General features: G+C 45.3%; 1 protein-coding gene across 1 annotated transcript; it reads right to left on the reverse strand.

Annotated features, from left to right (window-relative positions):
- Positions 1-12770: 12770 nt before the first annotated feature.
- LOC104389295 (group 10 secretory phospholipase A2-like) lies at positions 12771-22277 on the reverse strand. Its single transcript, XM_009998264.1, has 4 exons — positions 22064-22277; positions 20260-20425; positions 15708-15814; positions 12771-12999 (listed from the first exon to the last, which is right to left on the reverse strand). The coding sequence occupies exons 1-4, from the start codon at positions 22275-22277 to the stop codon at positions 12836-12838; spliced, it is 651 nt and encodes a 216-aa protein (XP_009996566.1). The 3' UTR covers positions 12771-12835.
- Positions 22278-24816: the final 2539 nt, after the last annotated feature.

The raw sequence follows: 24816 nt of genomic DNA on the forward strand, positions 1-24816 counted from the left end.
GGCAGGCAGGTGAGCGGTGGAGGGGACTCGCCTCAGGTTTTTAAAGCTGCTGGGCAGTGCCGAGTGGTTTCTAGCCCGAGCTGCGAGCACCGAAGTGTTTGAAAAGCTGCGCTCCGAGGTAGCAGCACCAAGTGGTGCCCCTTGTTGTCAGGGGACCTGCCCCGAGTCACGGTGGCTGCAGGTAGATGTGTGCCCTCCGTTCTCCTTGCAGGGAAGAAACACAGCAAAACCGTGTGACGTTGAGAGAAGCCTCTGCCTTGCGGGGTGGGTGGCTGGCAGACAGTGAAAAGGGAGGGAGGGGGGATGGATGGATGGATGGGTGGATGGGTGGATGGATGGATGGATGGATGGACGGACGGCCAAGGGCAGGAGTAGAGTAGCATGGAGTGACGGCAGGGCTGCTCCTTCCTGCCATCTCTTTTCTTTCACTGCTTCCCCAGACAGCGGGCTGAGGGTCTCCCTGAAGGGGTGTCTCTGGGCCCTGTGGCACCTTGCCCACTGACGTATGAGCAAAGGTGACAGAAGACCCTGTTTCTGATGTCCCCTCCCAGCCATCAGTGCAGACAAGACAACTGTAGCACCAACTGTGAGTCTCCCAAATTTATACGAACGTGTGAACACAAATGCAGGTTTTATTTCTTTTTTTTTTTTTTTTTGCTTTCTTCTGGTGGACATCCTGAATCTCAAATTTTTCAGACTTTTCTCAGCAACACTCGGGAACGGTTGGGTTTTTTTTGTCTAAAAGTTGAGATTCTCTCTGAATTATACTGGGTTATGTAAGTGGTAGAAGCTTCACATTCAACTGATGGCTGCCAGCAACACTAAAACCCCTTTATATTCCCTTGGTTAAAAGCTGGCTGACCTGACAGTTTTACTCAGACATGTCCTATTTAATGTAGGATTCACAAGAGAATTGCTGAAATGAACATAAATGGCATTTCCAGGAGCAAGGGTAGTATGTCCATCAAAACAAATGGGAAGGTTTTTTTTAGAAACACAACAAATACTTGGGTTTAAATCAGACACTGGTTTGGTCCAGCTTCATCTTCCCAGGCTGACTTCTCCAACACAGTCACAGCCAGTACTCTCAGCCAGTTACTCAGTCCCAGTTCCTCTTGATCTATCAGGTGTCTTTGACTTTTCTGCATATTCCCTCCTCAAATTCTTAATTGTTTCTGACTCCTCTAACTTCTTCCTTTCATACATGTTTTGCTTTTGCTCACTAATGCTTTGGCAGTACTTCCTTCAGAAGACCCTCACAATCTGCCTTCCAGCTTTCTGCTGAAGTGCCATGCTGCTCTGCACATGGTCTCAAGTTCCCTTCTTAATATATGGTTAATTTGGAGCAATTCCTGCCTGGTAATCAGAGGTCTTCTTACTCTCACAACCCACTTCAGGAATAAATATTTGCCTTTTAGGTTCCTTTAGCCGTATTCCCCCTAGCCTGTTGTGCTTTTGCTGATACAGGTGTCACCACCTCAAAGCTAGAGCAACAAGTAGTCACTCAAGGAGTGGGTTGTTCCTCTTGACATTGTTTGTCCAGAAGAATTTTGCAAATCCAATGTGGAATTTCTTGAAAGAGTTATTGTGGAGCATCCACATGCAAAGGTGCAGATCACAGAATTTATTAAATGTGTTTTCAAGAAAGCCATATGACAGTAGCAGCATGATGACAGGTGTCCTCATGGTGTGATGGAGGCTTTTTTTGGGGGTCCTTTTTGCTTTGAAATATGAAGAAAAGCAGAAATAATCATGCCTCCCAGCTGAATTGTGCTTGGATTTTAACAGAAGTGTGGAACTGAGTTTTTACTGGATACTCAAGTACAATTCCATTATCTGAAGAGTCCTAAAGATAAGCAAAATCATTAGATAAAGGCAGCAGCGTTCTGGGAAAGTGTGCCATAATCCCTAATCCTGTATCTGAGGGAAAAGGAGTCATCCAACCAGGAAGAGGGGCATGTGTTTGGTACAGTGGTGGCACAGCTGGCAGGGCTGGATGCTACAGAGGAGGGTTTGGGGCTGCTGCAACTCCTCCCACAAAGCAGAGCTGTGTGAGTACCTTGGTGTCAACCCAGACATTCCGTACCAGAGCACACCAGCCAGTTCTACTGATAGGCCACCTGCTCTAGTATCCCCTCCACTCTGATGGCATAAACGAGCTTTACTTAAAAGGAGTTTTAAGTAATCAACTTCTGGTGAATAAGGATTTGTTTTGCACTGAAAAAAAAAATACTTCTGGGGATACATTTTACCTATAAACACGGTGTGCCTATAGTCACAAAGATACTGGATTCCTTTAACTTCCTTGCATAGTGCATTAGGATGACAGCAGTCCAGCTGCTCAGAAAATGAAGCCAATGCTCTTTCTCCTCTCCCCTCCACTAAGGAAAGGTTAAGCAGAAGAGAGGTCTGCCTGTAAATATCTGGATAGTCTGCACTTGGCCAAAAGTTCTGGGTTATACAAGGCCTAAGTGAAAATAATGGATTATCTTTGCTCTGCTCTCAAAGCATTTTCAGCACCTTCTCTGGGAGAGATCAGAATAGCCCCAGGAAGTCATTGCTGTCACTGCAAAGGTGGCTGTTATCCAGGCTGCAGGCAGAGCACTGTGAGCTCGAAGCTGTGGTAACTTAGTAAGCATGACATTCACTGGGCAGAATGCAAGGTCCTGTTGCAATAACACACACAAAGTTTTTTGTCTGTACTGCTGGAGGGAGAGACAGGGAGACCATATACTTCAGCAACTATGAGCCAGCACACTGAGAAGCTCTACAGATCTGCAGTGTCTTCATTCCTCTTCTTCTTGCTGGTGGGTGAGTACTAAACCACCTTCCTTAATTAAAAGAAACATAGCTTATTCCTAGAATTTGGCTTGAGAAGTTCTCTTCTTTTTTTCAAAAAGCAGCTTTCTGCTAAGGACTTCCTCAGGATGCAGGAAAACTGTAGATAGGGTTGTGCACTGCATTAAAACACAGGTTTATTTATAGATACGTTTCTGTTTAGGTAATAGAAATGTTCAGAAACCGTATGTTCGCCTCTCTTTTTCAAGTATCATCATTGCTAGAAGCTTCATTTCTATTTTGGTTCTCTGATGTATTAGCAACTGGTTATTGTCTCAATGTAGTTCTTCATATCCATTTGCAAAAGCCAACCTCAGCCCAGGGCAAAAGTCATATAAATTAAGATGAGCAATGTACAGTCATTGATCACTTAATCACAGATAACTGGGAGCTGAATACAGCTTGTATAGCACCCTTGTGGCACCAGCTGAGTGGGAAGTTGAGCTCTAAAGCAAATAAAACCATCTGAAAGACAGTCAGCATAAGAGGATTTTTAGATGGGTTGGAAATCGAGCCCTATTTGCCCTCAACCTCTCCATCCATTGAGTGTGAACAAGGAGACGAGGCTCAACTAGAAAGGACAAATTTTGCACTGACCTCCGCCTATCATTTGGGTTCCCCCATGCAGTTGACAGTGGGCAGAAGAAGCTTGCAGGACTGCTTGGGTTTACTCCAGGCACCAAAGAGTTAGTTACAGGCTTCAGGACTGGAAAAGAGCAGAGGTGTATTTTATTCTTTCCTTCTATCACTGCACCTCCTCTAGCCTGCCCTGTGGGTTTCTCATTCACAGACAATGAACAATATGACCTTACATGGGAAAGTATCAACCTGCAGATTACATAAAAGGGGAGGCTGAGGGCTTAGTAGGTGCCTTATTAGTACAGCACATGGAGCACATTGTCACATTACAGGGAGTCCCAGAGAGCTTTCTCCCGTCATGGTTGAAAACTGGCTGTGAACTACCGACTTCATGTGACAATGACCTATTAGATCATCTAATAATTTCTCCAGGTCAAGACAAGATCATCCATGCTGTATTTTTCTGTACACTGTCTAGCTCAAGTGCTTTCACCAAAAAAACCTTGCATTCCTCCTCATGGGGACTGAGCCCTACAACCCTCGTGACAGGGGACCTACACATCACTCTGCTCTGAAGCGCTTGACTTAAAAAGAGCTTTGAAGCAGAGTCAGCAAGGCATTTGGCATGGTATGCTCCCAGATGCCAGTATGATAAGGGCATTGTGTATTTGAATACCAGTAGACTGGTATGATCCAGTTTTGCAACTTACAAAAGAGAAAGAAATAAAGAAAGGAAGAGCAAAAATATAGGCTGTGCTGTGACCTTCTCAGTGAAACCCCCAAAGAGAGCTGGGGTGAAAGGATGCAGCCCACTTCTCTTAAGTTTTCATTTTTCTAATTAGCTGTGAGTTACACGATACATATTGAAGCAAAGATGTGGGACTACACAGCTGACAAGCCAGTTATTTCATGATAGGAGGTTCAAATGAAACTGCTGAATAGAAGCAGCATGAAAGCACATTGTTCCTGCTTGGTTTTGTTCGCGATGCCACTGTGTGACTATGTGTGTATGGTAAGGCTGGAGTAGCTATCATGGAGAAGAAATTCTGTAGCCATACCTTGAAAACAAGATTTCCATTAATAACCGACATCAATTCTGCTTTAGCTAAGTAAACAGTATGCAGTTGAGATAATGGTTAATTAACAGAGATTTTAAAAGAGTACTGTCCTGATCTGACTGGGACAGAATTCTAAAATAATTCTTCTGTTTGGAGAAATTGTAGTTTTGAGAGAGTGCAGAGTCCAGTTCTGTGAGAATAAAAGAAATAAGATGCCTGGTCTGCAGCTTTCTGTAGTGACCAAGGTCGAGGGTAGTTTTGAACTGCACTGGACTAGGAGGGGCAAAGCCCAGGGCAGCTGACCTAAGCTGGAAAACCCAAGTATTGCATACCATAAACATCACCTTCACTATGAATTGGAAAAATTTGTGGAGATGTTTGGGGGCTTCTACCATGCTGCCTTCCTGAGAGGGTCCCGTTTGTCTTTTTGGTCATCCCACACCTGAGGCCTGCTCCTCTGCTTGCTGTAACCATGGCATTCTCACACCGTGTTGGGCATTCAGCCCTCACTGCTAGAAGTGCACAGCTTGTGACTGCTATCTGGAGTCGAGTATAATTTGGCCTGTATTAGCATTTGCTTTAATGTAAGTTCATTATTATTATCGTTCTATTACATCTGTTTTCATTTCAACCCACAGGTCTCCTTTCCTTTTTCCAGTTTCCCCTCCTTGTTTGAGTCAGGTGATAGAACAACTGTCCAAACCATGACATGTACTCATGACACAACTGCTCAAATTCACTCTAATAAATAACCAAATTTATCATGTCAGAATATTTGATGCATGAAGACTGCAATAAGTCAAGCTACCATCACCTTTGTCAAGTATTTCAACTACACTTTGTACTTTGTCAAAGTACTGTGGCAAGATACTTCAACTCCCATGACTGGTGCATCAATACACTTATCTAACTAGAAAGGGAAAATTATGGGTAAGATTATGTATGAACATAACTCATGTTAGGGAACTGGATCCAGAACTACAGTAACATTTGGGTCCCTAATTCTCAGGCATCCAACTCCTGTGAAACAGCATTCCAGTTACAAGGCCAAAGTTTTGACTTTGAGGTAAAGCCACAGGGCACCAAGCAGCTCTGAAGGTTTTTCACATGCTTTGTTGTTGCCTAGTTTCATAGCCAGCTTCTATTTTTTTCTATTTCTGCATCCCTGAGTTATCTATCATCTGATATATAAATTGTAAGCTCTATACCCCATCCTTTTATAAGGCACCTGGAACAACACAGCCCTGCTGTCTGACAGAAATTGTCAGTGCTATTCCCACACAAGTCATAAATAATAACAACTACAAATACTACTGTGATTTTTTGTACAAGCATGGAGGACCCATTCAAGTAACTCTCAAACCAATTATCAAGGGGTTTGGCTTTCCATTTGCCTTGACACATTTGTCCTTGAGCATAGAGAGACTGTTATCCTTGTGAAGCTTTACCAGGCCCAGACAACAGTCTTTCACACCCTTTGGATGGCAGTGAAATACTCAAGACAATGGAAAATCAAGACCTTCACTGTGGAATGGTCTGCAGTCCATGAGAGGGCACCATGAGTATAAGGGAGATTATTTCACATGAAGAAAATAAAAAGCAGGAGAAACTTTTCTAAAAATTAGTCTAAACTCTTTCTTGGTGACACCTGTTGGCTTATTTTTAAGAGTTTGGTTTTGTGTTTTTTGAGCCCACAACTGTTCCTCTCATCTTCTGAGCCCAAGCTTGTTTCTAGAAATGAGATCCACTTATGCTGCTCTTTGCTCAATGCTGGTTGATACTATGATTAGCAGCCGAGTGAGAGAAGATAGATTTGTATTTCTGCTATAGGTATGTTGCCCATATTTTTCTGTCAAATGTTAGCAGGACAATGTGCTCACTTCACAAATAGGTACCACCCTCAGTGACAAGACCTGCAGAATGCTAAGCTGCTGTCCCCCAGGTTGCTGATTGCACCTCCTGGGTGTTCAGTCTCTAGCAATGGAGGTTTTTCCCACAGTTTCAGGATTTTCTATCCTGAAATGCATGGCCAAACTTCTAAGAATCTCACCTTATGTTTTGGGATGCAGGCAGTTGCATTAGGATGGACTCATCATCATCATAGAAGGGCTAGGGTTGGAAGGAACCTTAAAGATCATCTAGTTCCAACCCCCCTGCATGGGCAGGGACACCTCCTGCTAGACCAGGTTGCTCAAGGCCCCATCCATCCAGGGATGGGGCATCCACAGCCTCCCAGGGCAACCTGTTCCAGCATCTCACCACCCTCTCAGGGAAGAACGTTTTCCTAATGTCTAACCTGAATCTCCCCTCTTTAAGCTTCAAACCATTGGCCCTTGTTCTCTCACTATACACCCGTGTAAAAAGCCCTACCCCAGCTTTCTTGTAGGGCCCCTTCAGATGCTGGAAATTTGCTATAATGATGCACACGTACTCACTGCACTTTTCAGAACAGAGCTGCCTGTGTGTACCTGCTTTTTTTATTCTGCCTCAGAAGCATTTGAGGCAGGAACATCAGGCCCAGAGACTTTTTGGTGTGGGAAGAAAGAGTGGAACTGTGGCTGAGTGAATACTAAATTCCACTGAAAGACACTGTGACACAGTGAGAATAACCTTCCTCTAGCATGGCAGTAGTAAGGTACTGAGAATCGGAGTCTGTACACATGAACATAATCTAAGCAGGAATCGGGAGAGACATCCCTACCATCATAGTAGTGACTGTCATCCAGTGGCCATTCTCTGCACTGGTCACAGGTCAGGAGCAGCCAAAAAGTTTATCATCCTAACACCCTGAACCCACTTCTTCCTTCTGTTTCCTGGTACAGATGTTGGTGTGAGCAGTGGAAGTGCAAGCAAGGATAGTGCAGCTGTAACTCATGTGACATCACTGACAACATCTGAACCATGGCACCTTTTGGTAACTCAAACACCAGCCAAGGAAAAGGCCAAAGAGGGTGAAACTGTGGTCTTAAATTGCCACTTCAACAGTCCACGACATCCCTCCCTGACTGACCTGATGGTGAAGTGGTACAAAGAAGATGAAAATGGACAGATGGACCTGTTAGAAAACAATGTGACTGTCTTGCCAAATAATTCCAGAGTTTTCATGAGTGGAGACTTGTCCCAAGGGGATGCCTCCTTGGTGATCCTCAATGTGACAACCAGTGATCATGGTATTTATTTCTGTGAGGTTGCACTTCCAGATGGGAAGGTGGTGACAGGAGATGGCACAAAGCTCAGAATCAGAAGGGCTCTGGGTAACATTTTATGTTATTTACTTCTTTTCTCCCTCTTACTCCTCCAAAACTGGTCTACACTCTCACAGAATGAGGGAAGTTGGCCTGTTTGGCCTCTGGCAAGTAGGGCCTGATGTAATGGAGTATAATTGCTCTACAGTATTTCTCATTGTCTTCATTAGCTCAGCTACTATTGATTAGCTTACCTTTCTAAGTAGTTGCACATTTATAATTACAAGGAGGTACATTTACAAAAAAAAATAAAAATAAAAAAGAGAAAAAAGAAATACTTTTATCACTAAAATCTAAGTCAGTGCCAAGAACGAAACAGTCAAACAAGTCCTCTTGCACTCACAGCTCTGTTTGGCAGAAGCCCCATGAGTGACAGCTGTCAAGATACCGTTTTGGGGAGCAGCTCCACACTCTTTTTTTGACATTGTCTCCAACCCTCTAACTTGCATATTCATTCCTTAACTGTAGATGACATAAACAATCCCACAGTAAACATGAGGATCACCTTATATAATGTCTGCTTAACTTCATTCACATTAAAATTGAAGTAGCACTAAGAGAGTCATGCTGTGTGTCCTTAGCCTCACAAACAGACACTAGACATATCAAGTGATTACTTGCTTTGCCATCATCAGCTGGAAATGTCAAGGCAGCTTTCCTTTTTATGTAGGCTAAACACACTCCGGTCCCAACAAATCAACACATCAGAAGGTTTATTATCTAATTAACAAAAAATTGCACCTTCTGTGTCAAAAGTGAATTATGCAAGTGCCATTTCCCCCCCTATTCATTAGCAAAGCTTCTAGCTTACTGAGATTCATCTCACACTTTCGCCCTTTTGAGCCCAAGTTCTTCTGTTACTAATTTTTGTAAAACTACTCAGTTTAAACTATACCACTAACAGGCAAGAAGACTGTGCCTCCCTGCAAGGGCTTGGTGACGTGTCTGTTGAGGTCTCCTGCTGGCTTGATCTCATAGTCTCAGTAGTGCAGGTTACTCTTGCAGTGTCTGCACCCTGGCCAGTTTAATTGCCTTTCTGTGTTCTTGAGAAGATGAAATATGTAATTTCTGCACTATGCCTGAATTCAAGGGACAAGAGACTATAAGAAATAAAGAATCAGAGAATCATTTTGGTTGGAAAAGACCTTTAAGGTCACTGAGTCCAACCATTAACATAACTAATATAATTCATAAGGAAACGTTACATGCTGCAGGGCCAGACTGTTCAAAGACTCACCTAAAAAGAGGATTAATTAACTGACTCTATTCACTTGTCTATTACAGGAAGCAAATGACATATATTGTGGAGTAAGAAAAGTGATGGGTCTACAGCACCTTGATTGCCCTCCTGTCCCTAATAAAATGAGCAGCCCTACAAATGGATTTCAGCCACAGGATACCTCTCTGCATATGCGAAAAGGGGGTTGTTTTTTTTACTGCTGACCTACAGGTGGTTTCCTGTTGAGCTGCTGGATGTCCAGCAATTCATCTAGGTAGCACAGAGCAGAACAGAGCACCCAGCCTGACAATATTCAAGAAACATTTAGATAACACCCGCAGGGACATGGTGTGAACTTTGGGGTCATCCAGGCTGTCCAAAGAGGTGGTTGAGCCACCATCCCCGGAGATATCTGAAAAGACAGATGTGATGCCAAGGGACAGGGGTTAGTGGTGGATGTGGCAGGGTTAGGGTAGTGGTTGGACTGAATGATCTTGAAGGTCTTTTTCAAACAGAATGATATTGTGATACTCTGCCATGCAATGGTCCCAAAAAGACACAAAACAAAGAAACAACTTCAATGGAGCCCTCTGGTGCTCTCTCTTTTGAAAGTAGGCAGGGAGCTCAAAATTGTCAGAATGTTTTTTCCCATTCAAAAAAATGAAGCGTACGGGCATGAATCTCATTAATTCAGGCAGCAACATCTTTTGTCATCTCAGTAAAATCCAGCTGTTAAGGGAGAGTGGTAGGGAGATGGGGTTGTCCTAGCCCTAAATCCCCAGAAAGCAGAGCAGCTTCCTACAAAGGAAGGAAAAAAATTAATAACTCCATAGTGCAATGTGCTCTATCCCATGTAGAAGCCCATGATTTCATGCCAGATAAGGTATGAACACAATTAACAAGATCATCAGTAACTTCCTCAACAGCCAGTGCAGAAGACGTGCTCTCTGCATTGCTATACTTGCCTGGATGACACCTTGTTGCTCTCTCTGCCTTCCCCTCTCCCCTAGGCTTGTTTGGTATAGAAGAATCCATTGGAACCATCACTGGGGTTGTGGCAGCTGGAATTGGAGGCATAGTGGTTCTGATCATTGTGTTAACCCCACAGCTGAGGAGGTGTGTCCTCTGCATGAGACAGGGCTCTCGCCAAGGTAAGGAGCGCAAACCAAAATCTGGCATCCCTACTAGAAAGATGAGCCCAATTGGCTATTTCTTACATTTTTGTTTGTTTGTTTTGTTGGGTTTTTTTTATTTGGGAGGAATTAGCCATTTACTCACCTCTGGTTAAACAAGGCATCTTGTTCAGGAAATAAGCAGTGTGGATGAAACTCTAACAGGGCTGGCTCTATATTCCATCTCTTTTTCAAACAGTTCTTTGTTTGTATTGTTCATGTTTATGCATGGGCCTTATGGGTTACATATAAATAAAACCATAGGATCTTCTTCAATTGCCACTTCCAGCAAAGTGTTGTTCAACGAGATTATGCTTCTTTTAACAATCCTGGGTCTCCTTTGGTTCTTCTCGGTTTGTGCTTGTTAGTTTAGATTCTTCCTCCCACCAACTACACACTTACATCCTAATTCTTGTCATGCTCGTGTACAGAAAGCCTGTGCTAAGTGTGTGTTTGAGGTGTTGTTTGCAAAGCCCAGTAATATATTTTTATTTTCCAACCCTGATCAGGTTGGGAAAACTAGATGTTTTTTCTCACACGAAAGCCAAAGAAATGACCCAAGAAGAGGCTTGTGTGCCTGAAATCTCGCCTGTTTTTTCCAGCTCTATCAGCTGCTCTCATTAGAGCAGGCTGACACCGAAGGCTGGATTTTGGAACAAGCTTAGTTCCCATTTTGTGCAACTCCAGATACGATCTGCCTCTCAGGCCAGGCTCAGCCGACTTTTTGCTTTCTGTGGGGAGCCGCGTGATTTGCGCCTCTTCTCCCGGCACTCAAAAATTACTCAAAAATCTTCTCGGCCCGCTTAAAAAAACAATCCCCTCCCTGAAGGGCTAAAGGAAGAGCTGCTCTTGCCATTCACTGGGGCGCTGCCGCCATCTGATGGCCAGCCAGCCTGGCGGGGACAGGAACACGGCCAGGGAGCTCTGCCCGGCTTACCGAGGGCCCTCTAACCCTTGCTGAGATGCACACCCGCACCCGCACAGCAAACCCTCTGCATGAACAGAGTTCACCATTTCTTTACTTGCCAGAAAGCCTTGGCAGAGTTGACCGTGTTGCGCTGACTCCGTATCGCTCACCCACGCTCTCTCCTTTCTCTTCTTGCTCCTCGGTGCAGTTTGAGGTGCAGCATTTACAGGAGGGGCTGGAAGATGCAAAGCCTACAGGTGGAAAAATGTCTGATGCCCTGTAAGCCAAAAATGGAGCTCTAGATGGAATAAAAGCTTTCACCTTAGTACGTCTTGTCTTTGGCGTTTTAATTTTTGTTAGTCTGTTCCTTTTTCCCGCAGCTTCGACAGCCGCACTGGCATGTTCAGCATCCTCCTGCAGGGAGAAGCAGAACAGCCTTTTGTAAAGAAATTTGTGTTGTCACCTGCCAAAGCCTCACTTAGTTTGGCCACGTATCTCTGACTGTAGACTCCCACGAAGTACCTTGGGTCTTTCCCTGCCATAAGGTCTTATTTTAAAGCTGTTACTCCAAGTTCATCAGCTGTGCTTGAGAAGGGACAGAAGGAGCCTGGTCTCCCCAGGTCCCCCAGCTCCCCAGCTGCTGACACCTACCCAAGGAAACTGAGTGTGTTTCTTCTGGGGGTGCAGCTGGTGTTCCCATCTTGTCTGCACTTCTGGGTATAGAGGCTCTTGTCCACTTGGCTTGCTCCAGCCTACAGCCTTGTCATTAAGAGACAAAGAAAGGCCCATTTGAACAAATCTACCCCTGGCTAAAAGAACAGGGTTTTGATCTACTCTTGCCAGAAGGAAACTTTCAATATAAGACTCAGATAATGTTTGGGTTTTTTTTTTTTTTTAAAAAAAAGGAATGATAAAAAATTTGCTTGACCTGACAAATGTTATCCACAGTCAGTTTCCTGACACGACAAAAACTGATTCCCAGGTGATCAGTGACTGGGGAATATGCCAATACCTGTATAGGAGAGCAGCATATCAGCTCTGAAGTGTGTGACAGGTGAGGAATATGTTCTTTTGCAAAGTATGAGTGTGCCTACTAGTAAAAGCCAGAAACCCTTGCTGGCCAGCAAGGCTGTAACTCTGCTCACCTTTGAATACACCTCAGAAGTATCCCTGGTGCTGCCAGACAGGAACATGAGGGATAAAGCAACTGGCTATATAAGCTAAGAGACAAACTCATGCACAGCCCCATAAGAAAGGATGGAGCCCTCTCCTGGGCCAGATTCTGATTTTCTCTTTGATAGGATGCAGAACTCCTCTGAGGACAAATAAGGAGGCATCCTCCCTTTTTGATGTCCATACTCCTTCACAGGTCCAGGAAAATAAACTGGGTCACTCTCCTTACATGCCTTAGGTCTTCAAAGGCCAGTGTGTCTTTTCACAGAGATGGAGTTTATGTTAGTTTTGGGTTTGGGTTTTTTTCCAAACCACTCCAGCAGAAGTCCCTACATATTTTCTACATCATGTGAAAATTTGTAAGAGCTGAAGGTCAGGCAATGTGAAAGGACAAAAAATTACCATTTAGTAACGGATAATGTGTTCTCACTGCACTTGCAGACAAAACCCCTCAGTTTCTGCAAAAACAGCAATTACAGCAGGATCTTATCCTTATACCAACTTGTATTTTCTCCTGTCTCTCCTCCCCATAAACCCTGACATGATAGAAATTCTCTCACACCATTGTTAGCTCCAGTAAAAGAGGTAAAATTTTATTCCAGCACCTTCAGATTTGAAGGGTTAGAAGAAAGGTCCCAGAAAGACTATTCTGGCCCCCTGTATCTGAAATGGCATGTGGGATGAGTCTGTCCACATAAAAAGTCTGGCCAGAGGATCAAGTGTGGGTTGTATGGTGCTGCTCCCCAACACTTGGCTGCTTCTTGATCACACAGGCACACCATTTTTTCACACCGGTCTGTCAGGTTATCTGCAAAATAAAATGGGAGTGGAAGATAAGGGATTCTGTATCAGACAAAGGCAAGAAACAGCTTTAGGAGTGAACAATTCCCTAAAAAAGCAGTTCTTTGGGAACAGAGGCTGTGGGAACAGGAAGAGAGAAGGATCAACATGTTGTGCTCTGTGGGGATCTGACCCTCCTCTGTCCTGTCTCTCTCAACAGGTCTGACCTTTACTGTGACCAAGAGCACCAGAAAGTAGCCACTAAATGTAAATTGATTACACTTACAGAAATTTGCCCAGCACAGAGTGCCCCCACACACACTTCTAGAGCTGTATGAACAATATGGGGTTAGTTTCAAAAGAAACATGCTGCTTGGAAAGGAGGAGTCTCCAAGAGGGACATTCAAAAACCTGAAGAGATAGAAGTCCCCACTGGGCATCCCTTGCTTGTGCTTCATGAGTTGCTTTTTACATGTCTGTGATCACAGCAGAGGAGCCAAGGGACCCCACAGCAGGGTCAGGTACCTCATTTTTCTGAGTCAGCAACTAACGAAGCTGATCAAAATCATACATATGGAACTATTTATAATGCAATTATATGACTACTTGGCTAGTGAAGTGGTACATCAAAGCAATTAGCTACATGCAAATGCAATTGTTTTGGACTTGGTAGAGTTAGGTGAATGGCTGGTAGAGTTATATTATGGTTGGACTCGATGATCTTAAAGGTCTTTTCCAAGCAGAATGATTCTGTGATTCTGACTGATGCTGGGTTAATTAACCCCATCCCACCTATAGGTGGCTATAATGCAGCCATTGGGCTAATAGGTGATACTATTTCAAAGCACAATGCCTTGTTTATTTGAGGCTGCTGCTATACATTACCTAACACCCACCAAACCCTGCACTAGGTAAAATTTAAAATGTTAACTTAATGCCAGTGCTTTGCTCCAAAACCAACTGCACTTCCAGATTTCACTGGACTTTGCTGGATCAGCCCTGTACCTGACAAACAAGAGCCCATATTTCTTAAGCTGTTTTGAGAAGAATCACTTGTTTACTAGTAGAAAGGGTTTCAAGGGTCCCACTGATGAGGACTCTACACAAAGTCAGGTTTTTTGTCTTAACTACCAGTTCTGTACGATTTTCTTCTTGCCTTCTGCTCTTCGAGTTTTTCCTATGCTGTGCCAACCACTGCCCATCTAACATGAGTATAAGAGTTTGATTTGGCAATCATTTCTGTTAAAGCAGAATGTTTTGGAGTTTTTTACCAGCCCCCACAGCATGCAGCTTTTTCTATGTTTAGATATTTATTTAATGGAAGTTGCTTACGTATGATGGGATATCTGAACTGAAAAATATGGTTTTGCCCACTTCCTTTCATTTCACAAATTCTGAAACACCAGCGAAAAGTGCTTGCTAGCCAGGTTGGAACAACTGCAGCCCAGTGCACTCTTATGGCACATGTGTTGTACATGTCTCATGGTCTCAACAATGTATCTGCAACTAGGATTGTTTCTTTACAGCAAAAAGAAACAGGAAATGTTTTTTCCATAGCAAAATAGGTAGCAAAAAATATCAGCCAGCTATGCAAATATGTGTAAGTGGGAAGGGGAGTGATTAGTTAAAGCAGTATATTCCTCAGTCAGCACTTAATATTTCATAGGTTGTTCTGGCACTTGGAAAAGGGCAACTGCAGATGTGTTGTGCCACATCCTGTATCTGCTGGCTCTTTTTCAGCTGCTGGAGAGGCTGAGGATTGCACAGGTAGAGTATGATCTTCTGACAACATAGAAATAGTCTTTTAACATTCAAGCAAGTAGCTTCAATGGTATGGGGACAAGCTTTACTCTCACGTTTCTTTTCAGACTTCCAAAGTGTTCTACAATGGATTTTACCATCAGAGAGAATTTGTAGCCTTAGAAATAGAAGTGACAAATTCTAAGACTCAAGTCATCTGGTGTATGTCAAAACAAACGAGTGTGAGCCACTGATGGGCTGTGACTGTGCAATTCAAGACCTTCTTGACTGGGTACCAGCTGCAGAGCTGAGCACAGCCTACACTCACTGTGTGCCTGTGGCACTCGAGGACATTCAGTTCTGCATGTTTTAAAATCCCCACTGGAGCCCTAGGGCTTGAGGCTGGAGTCCCACACAAGGCAAAGATGCAGGCTGGCACCCTATTTAACCTAACAGCCACGCATAACAGCATGGCTCTTCTCTGGCGGTACATAATAGTAAAACCATTACAAGTCCTGCTGGAGGGAGGGACAAAAGTGCCATGGAAAAACCAGCCCTGCAGAAGCAGTGGCAGGCAGATCATCGAGACCACTGCACAGCTTTGGGAAGGTGTCAGCGAGGAGCAGGTGGTGCTTAGTGTGGGTGGACAGACAACCCCCAGGGAAGCATCTTCATCTTTGCCAAACCGAGATGGCTTGTCAGCACCATGACCCCCACTCCTGCTCTTCAGCCTGGAGAGGACTCAGGTTGCTTGGGACGGGTGGTGCTGGGGCTCCCACGTTCCTCCCAGCTCTAGCTGGGGCCTCTTGGCAAGCCTAGCGACCCAGGAAAGGGGTGAGCAAAGAGCTTGGAAGAGAAGAGACATTGCCTACAGTGGCTTTGAAACCATCTCAGCATACACAGATCTACCTCCGAGGCACACAAAGCTCTTGGGTCAGCCTCGTGCCAGCAGAGGAGGGAGTGAAGTGAACCCGAGGCAAGTGAGCATCTCCTTACCACACCTCACAGTGTTCTGCTCACACACCCACTGGTACCGCTGCGACTTGGGGCTGCAGCCTTCCTTCTCTGCCTTGTCATAGCAGCAGTCGTGCCTGTGGCAGCACCTGGGAGAGAAGAAAAAGTAGAGTTTGGGCCTCCTCCTGCTTCCTGCATGTTTTGCTCAGGAGTGTTTGCATGTGATCCAGGACTGTTCCACTCACATGATGTTTGCCCCAGTAAATCAGCTGTTGATTCACCAAGCATCCTGGCATCCTGTGAAAGATCACATAGCTCAGGAGCTCATTACTGCCATATTTGCTCCCATGACCACTGAGCTTCTTCCTCCAAGTTTTTGCCCCCAGAAAGGCAGGTGTGGTCAATACATGGTAATCTCACTATGAAGTGTGTGATCATGGCTCACCAGCTTAGACTTAGACCCATCCCAGAATTTGAAAGTCAGGATGCTTTTTGCCTTCCTCAGCATCACCAAGCAGCTTAATCTCTTCATCTCACCTGGACCTACCACATGCTTTTTGGCCCATCCAGTTTCTAAGGCTACAGACTCATCAGCCTCAATAGTGGAACTCAAATTAGTTAACTTCAGAGCTATACTACCTCTATGCATGTCTGGGGCACAGCTCATAATATCTTATTACAGATCCAACTAGGTGAAAAACATCACATGAAATTGCAATTGCTTTTCATTGACCACTCTCAGGGCTGAAAGTGACTAGCAGAGCTGATGACAGCTATCCTACAGACTAGCTAGTGAGATAATTTCCACTGTCAATTACTTTGGAAAACTTGACCCCATTTGTGTTTTATTCTGGCAGTTTAGGGACACAAAATACACCAATAAAGGATTCAGGACTTAGGGAGGTCCACTGCTGAACAACGAAAGTTGTTTCAGCAAGGAAGCAAGGTCAGAGGCTGGAACCAGAGGAGTGTTCTCCTGCATTTCCAGAAGCTGTCCATGTCAGATGACTGGGACTCTACAGAGAAACTGCTCTACTACCTGGGAAGCATCCAGGCAGGCTGATCTTGGGGGTGAATGAGTAGCAGACAGCTTTTAGAGAAGCTCTTGAGTCCTAATGTGAATTTGTTCAAGAGACTGATGAGGTGGTCAAAAAGGAGCATGGCTGTGCTGGCAGCCAATAGATTACCAAGTCCAGTTGAAGACCTTGATTGTTATATTTAAGACCTAAGGCTGGTATACCTGAAAATCCAATAAAGGTCTGAGATCACAGAGTCATAGAATAATAGAATTGTTCTGTTTGGAAAAGACCTTTAAGATCCCTCAAGTCCAACCATGAATCAAACTCTACTGAGTCCAGTGCTAGACTATGCCCATAAGCACCTCATCTACATGTCTATTAATGACCTCCAAGGATAAATGTCTAGAAATGCCTGTTCCTGCACCTGGGTCAGAGTGTGTTATTCAGCTTTTAATAACCTGCTAACACTCAGTTAAACCAATGCAAACAGTCAGCCAACAGTATGGCAGAGCACTGGTCAACAGGTATGGAAAACAAATACAACGGTGTCATTTAATTAGTAAGCAACCTATTCACCATGTCTGGGCTACGGGGCAGCCCCAGAGGTTACAGACAGCTCTGGCTGACCCACAGGGATCAGCTGGCCAGACCCCTGCTGTGGAGCAAACACCCTTAAGGTAAGAATTTGTCACATTGTGTTTGTCACCTTAACAGCACTGACACCGCTGTGTGTCCTTTTGTTTTGCTTTAACTCCACAACTGAGGGGAAATAATACTTTTCCCTACGAGTTTTCCAGAACTTGGATCAGCCATATGTGCCACCCTGGCTTTCATGGCCTTCATGTTTCTGGGGAGAAGCTGAGCATCTTCAGGTCCTGCATCACAAAATGGGTGAAGCAGCAATCCAGGGGAACGGAAAGAGGAAGGAGAAACAAATCCATTCCACATAAATGTGGAAGAGAGGCCATTATTTATTGAAGTGATGGGACTGTGAGAGTGGAACAAAAGTGAAAAGGTAATTACAACCCACATCAAAGTCAGAGTGTGGAATAAACCTTATAAAAGGGTTACCCACTCTATGGCTTTTTTTCATTTCCCATAAAAAGAGAGGTGCTTAGAAGCACTCTAGCCCTGTCTAGACAGATTGACTTAATTACTCACAAGAAAATTACTCCTTTTGTAATGGTCTCAGTAACAAACCTGTAAGTGCCAAGGGGGTCAGTTATTTCCAACACTGTCACTCTGTGGCCAGTGGTTTTGCCTCTCCACTTCTTTCTTTTTTAGAATGGCAAATACGGAGTATAACGTGATCACGTTGTCAGGCATAGAGTCCTCAGCAACACTGATTTTTGCAGTAGTTGTCAGTAACAGATATCAAAAGATTCCTCCAGCAAACATAAAATGGCAAATTTTAGGGCTAAATCTGGTGGGGCATTGACGATTCTTCCTAGCTAAGAACCTAACTAAAAACTTTTCTGTGTTTGGCTGCTTGGTTTTTTTGCAGCCAAGCATTGCAGCTGAAGAATAATAATGAATGCATTTAAAGGACCAAGCTTCCTTTTTACAAGCTATCTGGTGTTTTGGGGCATTTCCTGTTGCAGAGTCTAATTTTCTGCCATTAGGATAAAATCCATATCCCATGGAAAGGAAAGAGGAGCAGAAACACCAGCTGATGAACATGTGGCCATATTTTACTCTCTCTGTCTGTTTTTCAAGAGTGCATCTCCCAGAGTCACCTACACTTGGGGGTCACCCGATGTCTGTGTAAAACAGCTTTTAGGTGACTCCACTCAGCATGCTTCAGTAATGAAGTCATGTTTTACTTTAAAGGCCTGATGATGAGATTTGGTAAGGACATTTCTAGACAATGCCGTAGGTGGTGATAAACAGGTCAAGACATATTACTGAAAGCGAAAAGAAATCTCTACACCTGAAAGCTAATGACAATTTGTAGACAGTTACTCATTATTTGTAAGTCCCATATTGACTCTTTCATAGATGAAATCACAGAATCACAGAATCATTGTGGTTGCGAAGGACCCTGAAGGTCATCAAGTCCAACCATAACCTAAATCCACCAACCATAACCTAGTCTTAAATCATGTCCCTAAGCACTAGATACATATTTCTTTTAAACACTTCCAGGGATGAAGACTCCACCACCTCCCTGGGCAGCCTGTTCCACTGTCCAACCCCTCTTTTGGTAAAGAAATTCTTCCTAATATCCAGTCTAAACCTCCCCTGGTGCAGCTTCAGGCCATTTCCTCTGGTCCTGTCATTATTCACTTGAGACAAGAGGCCAACTCCCACCTCCCTACAACCTCCTTTCAGGTAGTGTAGGGAGCAACGAGGTCTCCCCTCAGCCTCCTCTTCTTCAAACTAAACAATCCCAGTTCCCTCAGCCTCTCCTCATAGGACTTATTCCCCAGACCTTTCACCAGCTGGGTAGCTCTTCTCTGGACACGCTCCAGCAACTCCACATCCTTCTTGTAGTGAGGGGCCCAGAACTGCACACAGTACTCGAGGTTTCATAGGTACAAGCCAGTGATGTGAAGGGAGGGTTTGGGTAGTGAAACTTCTTACTGTGTTAATGAAGACATGTCCACTAGTTTTAGGGAACACTCTTTTATTCCCACAGGGGAGTTTGTCTTTAACATTGATATCTTTTCCTCCTTTTCTTTTTCTGTCCTGCCAATTCAGCAAAGTTTTGTTTGGTAGCAATGAGAAATGTCTCGGCCAACTGGGTATTTTGGAAGGCTCAGTTTCCTTCCCTGTGAGCTGCACTGCCCTCCCCCCTGCTGAAAGCAGCATTTGCTTATCTGTAACACCTGGCCTGTTGGCTGTAAATAAACAGACAGACTTGTGTGCCCCCTTTGAGGCTTAAAAGCAGACAAGATTGCAAACACCAGGCTTGGAGCACACAAGGGTCCACTATGCTCAAGATTTACATGTATGCTAATTGCAAAAGTGAAAGAAGCAAGCCTTTGATTGCACCACCTTCCTAGACACATTGCTTTTAGCCTTGGGGAATAACAAGCACAGCATATTCCCCTCTAACAACGAAGAGAGGAAATACCACTATGCTCTGCTCTGTTGTTGTTCTTCCTCGATTCATTGTGAACTAACAGGCAATGAAGGCAACAGGTTTGATTACTCCTTGAAATGATCTGGATTTCTTCAAGACGATCAACAATGATATTCCCATTGCTGACATTTTTGGGATCTGGGTGAAATAACTCTTCAAACACCTTGGCCACTCACTTTTTTTTCAGGCAGGGATTGCTCTCTATGAATAAATGTGGCTATTTCAGGAACTCATAACCCGGTTCCTCCTTTGTCCTCCACCCCACAGAGTACCAGGTTCCTAAGAACTCTGCTCTCATCCAGAGGGTGGTTAAACCCTCATTCAAACCCTGAGTGATATGTGGGTCCTCACTCACAACTGCCCAGTGCTGTTTCACACCAAGTTCACTCTCCACAAGGCAGCAACCAGTTCATGGAGTCACAGCAGAACAAACGAGGAAGAGTGGGGAGACCTGCCCTGTTTCTGGACATGTAGTTGAGGTTCATCTTACCAGTCAGTTTTATCTTTAGGCCAGCCTTGTCCTCCCAGCCCACAGTAGCATCCGTAGCCAATATAGGCCAAGGGGGAGCGCCCTGTGCCGCACGATATGGCTCCTGCCAACTCAACGATCCCGCGCGTGTGCAGCGAATGGGATCTTCCCACAGCACCTCTCCAAACTGCAAAGACAGGACATGGCTTCACACAAGGATTAAACATGCCTGGCATAGATATGCTTAAAATCCTTAAAGCGAGGATTTTTTGGGGGGTCTTGACTGGATTGTTGGGTGCAGCCTTGACAATCTGGTTAGCCGTGACACCCACTCTAGGAAGGGGATTCTGCAGGAGCCTTACCTGAGGGCTGGGCTACCCTGGAGGTACTTCTGCAAAGGGAGATCAGGTCAAGCAAGACTTACAACCTCTGGTGCACTAGTGTGTGGTTGCAACTACATGCTATCTGGGAGCAGCGTGCTCAATCTTGCACATCACGGAGACCAAGCTGTTGAAGTTTTGCAGGGCCTATGCCAGCAGCATGCAGAGCCAGCTGGGCCTCATGGCACCCCAAATCTGGAAAAGCTTACTAGCTATGCTGTGGTCCCAAGCAGGACAGGAAGCAGCACAGGAAGCAGCAGGGGACAACGGGCTTTGTAGTGTGCTTTGCTTCTGGGCTCTACAGAAAAAAAGTGAGCTTTCTATGTTACCCAAGGTGCCTTATACCATGCAAGTTTCCCCTGTTATTCAGGATATTTTGTCCAATTCTCCAGATGGCAAAGAGCTGACAGTGCTATTAATTTGTGTACAAGGAGAGCTATAAGCCCCTGAGCCCTTAGGGTATATTTTGTTAAGGGTGGAGTGCCTATGTTAGCCAATGTGTATATATATTTTAGCTTTCTTTGGAGCATTTGGAAGTGTCGGCAGCATTTACATCTACTTCCGTTATTACGTTCCATGTAAGTAGTAACATCGGCTTGGCTGCATTAATTTGGAAAAATAATAATAATAATAAAAAAATAATAATTTAAAAAAGGAGCTGTATGTCAGCAGAACATGCTGATGGCCACCCAAACCAGTCTGGAGCTTTCTTGAGTTACAGGTCTTCCAAAACAGTGTTGTGATTTCACGTGTTAATTTGCAACTTTTTTTAGAAACCACAGACTCTACCCTTGCAGCAACTGTTACAGAAACCAAGAGTACCCTGCCCCTAACACCCAAACCACTGTGATGCACGGCTGCAAATATTGATGCTTATCTTGTTAACTGTAGCAACAGATGGGAGAAGTTCTTGCCTGGGCTTATTGTGAAAGGCCAAGCGTGCTTTGCACTGCTCTATGTTGCACGGCAAAGCTGCTCACCAGTAGCATCACACCCCTCAGACCGACTGCCTAATGCATCTGCTGGTCCCAGCTGTGCACAGCTGCTCTGGAAAGCAGAGCTTGGCTGCATTAATTTGGAAAAATAATAATAATAATAAAAAAATAATAATTTAAAAAAGGAGCTGTATGTCAGCAGAACATGCTGATGGCCACCCAAACCAGTCTGGAGCTTTCTTGAGTTACAGGTCTTCCAAAACAGTGTTGTGATTTCACGTGTTAATTTGCAACTTTTTTTAGAAACCACAGACTCTACCCTTGCAGCAACTGTTACAGAAACCAAGAGTACCCTGCCCCTAACACCCAAACCACTGTGATGCACGGCTGCAAATATTGATGCTTATCTTGTTAACTGTAGCAACAGATGGGAGAAGTTCTTGCCTGGGCTTATTGTGAAAGGCCAAGCGTGCTTTGCACTGCTCTATGTTGCACGGCAAAGCTGCTCACCAGTAGCATCACACCCCTCAGACCGACTGCCTAATGCACCTGCTGGTCCCAGCTGTGCACAGCTGCTCTGGAAAGCAGACTGCACAAAGTTCTCCTCAACAGGGGCAGTTTGTGGCGTGCTTGGATAGCGAGGGAGGTGGCACCTGGGAGCTGGGGACCTGCCACTCCTGGCTACTGCAGCACTCTTGACCTCTTCAAAGAGCTGTGCAAACATGGACCAGTTAATCTCCTAAACCACCCAAGGACTCAATACTATTATTAAAACTGTTGCTTTCCTATTAAAACCTAGCCTCTAATCCCCCTGCTTGGGCCTCTCCCCTCATCTCCTCAGCTGGCTCACCCTCCCAGCCTGATCCAAACCCTGGGCGAACACAAGGCAGGTCTCTCCCCATGAAGGACAAGGCAGGGCTTTGCTCCCTCTCTGCAGCCTGAGCACCCCAACAAGACCAAGTGCTGCCTTCCACCATTTTCACCCCGGTGACTGGCACCTCGGGCCACTTTGCACAGCCCCCTTCTGCTTCCCGGGGCATTCCTCAGAGATTAAATGCACATTCCTGAAAAAGCAACCATGCTGCTCACCTAAACACTACTTGAGTGTTCAGGTTTCGTGCTAAAAACACATTAGGTGGTTGTTATTTGAGACTGCAGAGACGAACTACTTCCCTTGTCTAAACAGTGGGGCTCTGGAGTTAGAATCGGGCTCAGCTCTCAGGCATCTCAGGGGAAATCACAAGCCATGAGCTGCTCTGGGTTTGGGGTTAAAAATGATGCTTTCTCAACCTGCTTCAGTTTGCAGACTCCAAAAAATGTTCCAAGGGAGAAAAAAAAAACACTTCTCTGTAGACATTCAGGCCTCCTGATGAGCAGCTTCATATATTTTTTTTCAGCTGTCTATCACTGACCTCTTGGCCAGGACCTCTGGACTTGCTCTGTTGGTCACTGGCTGAAAACAGCTGTGTTTGGTGTAAGGTAACTGCACCCCACCAGGAAAAAGAAAGGCCATTCTTCTTTCAGTCATATCTCTGAGGATCGAGGAACTGTAATTACAGTGCAGAGCTGCTCATGGAAGTGGAGAGAAAGCCCCAAAGGGAATTGAGTCCAAAAGACAGAGCTTAGGGCTGCATGCTCTGTGAGAGCCTGAAATAACACGGGCGTCCAGGCGGCCTCCAATGCTCCTGTTTTGTTCTTCGAAAGCTGGTTGGGCTTTGAGATGGTGGAGGGTCACTGCAGCCAAGAGGGTCAGCCCCAGACAAGTGCATTGCAGTGTTCAGGTGCACGGCTAATAACTGAACCAAGAACTGCTGGGCAGCCAAACCAACCCAGCCGGGAAAGCCCTGGCAAAGCCTGAGCCTCCACAGCAGCTTGCACGGAGCCGCAGCTCCCGTCAGGAGCGCGTCCAGTCCTTACCTCCACCACGAACGGGCTGCCTTAGCACAGATCATACCTGCAGGGAGGTGAGCAGAGCTGGATCCAACAACTTGCACTTTTTATTTCCTGCTTAAATAGGCAGCCTTTGCTATAGGTTAAGACAAGGTTTGGGGGGTTATTTTCTAACTGTACTGCAGACCTGCCAGTTAAGTGTTGTGTGGCCACTGTGGATACGGGCTTTGTGCTAGCTGACAGTTATGCATTTATTTTTTAACAGGCTTAAAAAAAGGTATTTTCAATTCAGATAAATTTAAAACTGCTTACTCCATAGTCACTGGTATAAAAAGAGGGTAGTTCTATGAAGAAACATCGATGCCAAAAACTTCATAGCAGAAAACCATCCAAAAAGAACGTGACCCACGTTTCCACAGCCCTAGCTGAGTAAACTGCCAGGGCAGCGAGGTGGGCAGGCAGTTCACTTACACAGCCCCTCACTACACAGGTGAAAAGAGGCAAGCAGCACTTTTTTTCTTTCCATTTCCCTCTCCTGGCCAAGCCACGCCGAGGTGCCCGCCGGGCAGCGGGGAAAGGTGTCGGCAGGGTGGGCGGGGGGAGGCACAGCCCATGGGCAGGTCGCTCCCGTGCTCTGTTCCACGGGGGTTGAGCCGCCGGGATGGCCGGCCGGGCTGCCAAGTCCGCCGAGGTGTGGGTGTGCTCAGCAATCCCGCCGGGCTGCCGCCCCCGGGTTTATATAGCCGTGGCTCTGCGCCCGTATAAAGTGGAACACCTCCTTCTGTGATGTTCCCGAGCCCCGCGCCCTGTCCCTTCCCCGAGTGGGTTCCTCCCCGGCTGCCCAGGGAGAGGGGGAGGGCTGGATCCGTGTGCCCAGCATCGCCTTTGGGAGGGAGGGAGGGAGCGAGGGAGGGGCTCCCGGGAGGGCATTAGGCTGGCGATCCCTGGGATAGCCCCAGACACACAGGCACTAAGCTGGGCTCTTTCTTTAAGCTGTTTGGCTTACACACCCTGGTTAACCTCTGAGTAGCTGTGGAAAAGGGAAGCCTGAGGCCAGGATTTCTGCGGCTTCGGCTCCCCGCTGTGGCATCCCCCCTGGCGACGGGATTCCCTTTTTATACATCACTCTTTTTAGGGACATTTTTTTTTTTAAGACTGATTATTTTTCACTTTGAAAAAAGGAGGGACAAAACTATAAAAATCCAACAGAAAGAATACTGTTAGGTGCAAGCACCTAATTATACCCTGACCAACAGAGCTAATTCTGCACCACACCCGAGGGCAAAAAATATACCCTCTTGGCCTGTTGCTGCACCTGGCTGAGACCAGTTGATTTCTTGAAGACCTGTCAGCATGTAGGTTCCCAGCCACAG

Source organism: Chaetura pelagica, unplaced genomic scaffold (assembly GCF_000747805.2).
Source record: "Chaetura pelagica isolate M959 unplaced genomic scaffold, ChaPel_1.0 scaffold65, whole genome shotgun sequence".
Classification (NCBI taxonomy): domain Eukaryota; kingdom Metazoa; phylum Chordata; class Aves; order Apodiformes; family Apodidae; genus Chaetura; species Chaetura pelagica.

Excerpts from the sequence above, each read along its gene's own strand:
- LOC104389295 (XM_009998264.1), bottom strand. The coding sequence starts at position 22,277 with ATGTTTGCACAGCTCTTTGAAGAGGTCAAGAGTGCTGCAGTAGCCAGG. Across the intron at positions 15,815-20,259 it reads CCTAAAGATAAAACTGACTG|GTGCTGCCACAGGCACGACT; the intron begins GTAAGATGAACC and ends CTTCTCTCCCAG. Across the intron at positions 13,000-15,707 it reads GCAGAACACTGTGAGGTGTG|ATAACCTGACAGACCGGTGT; the intron begins GTAAGGAGATGC and ends TTTATTTTGCAG.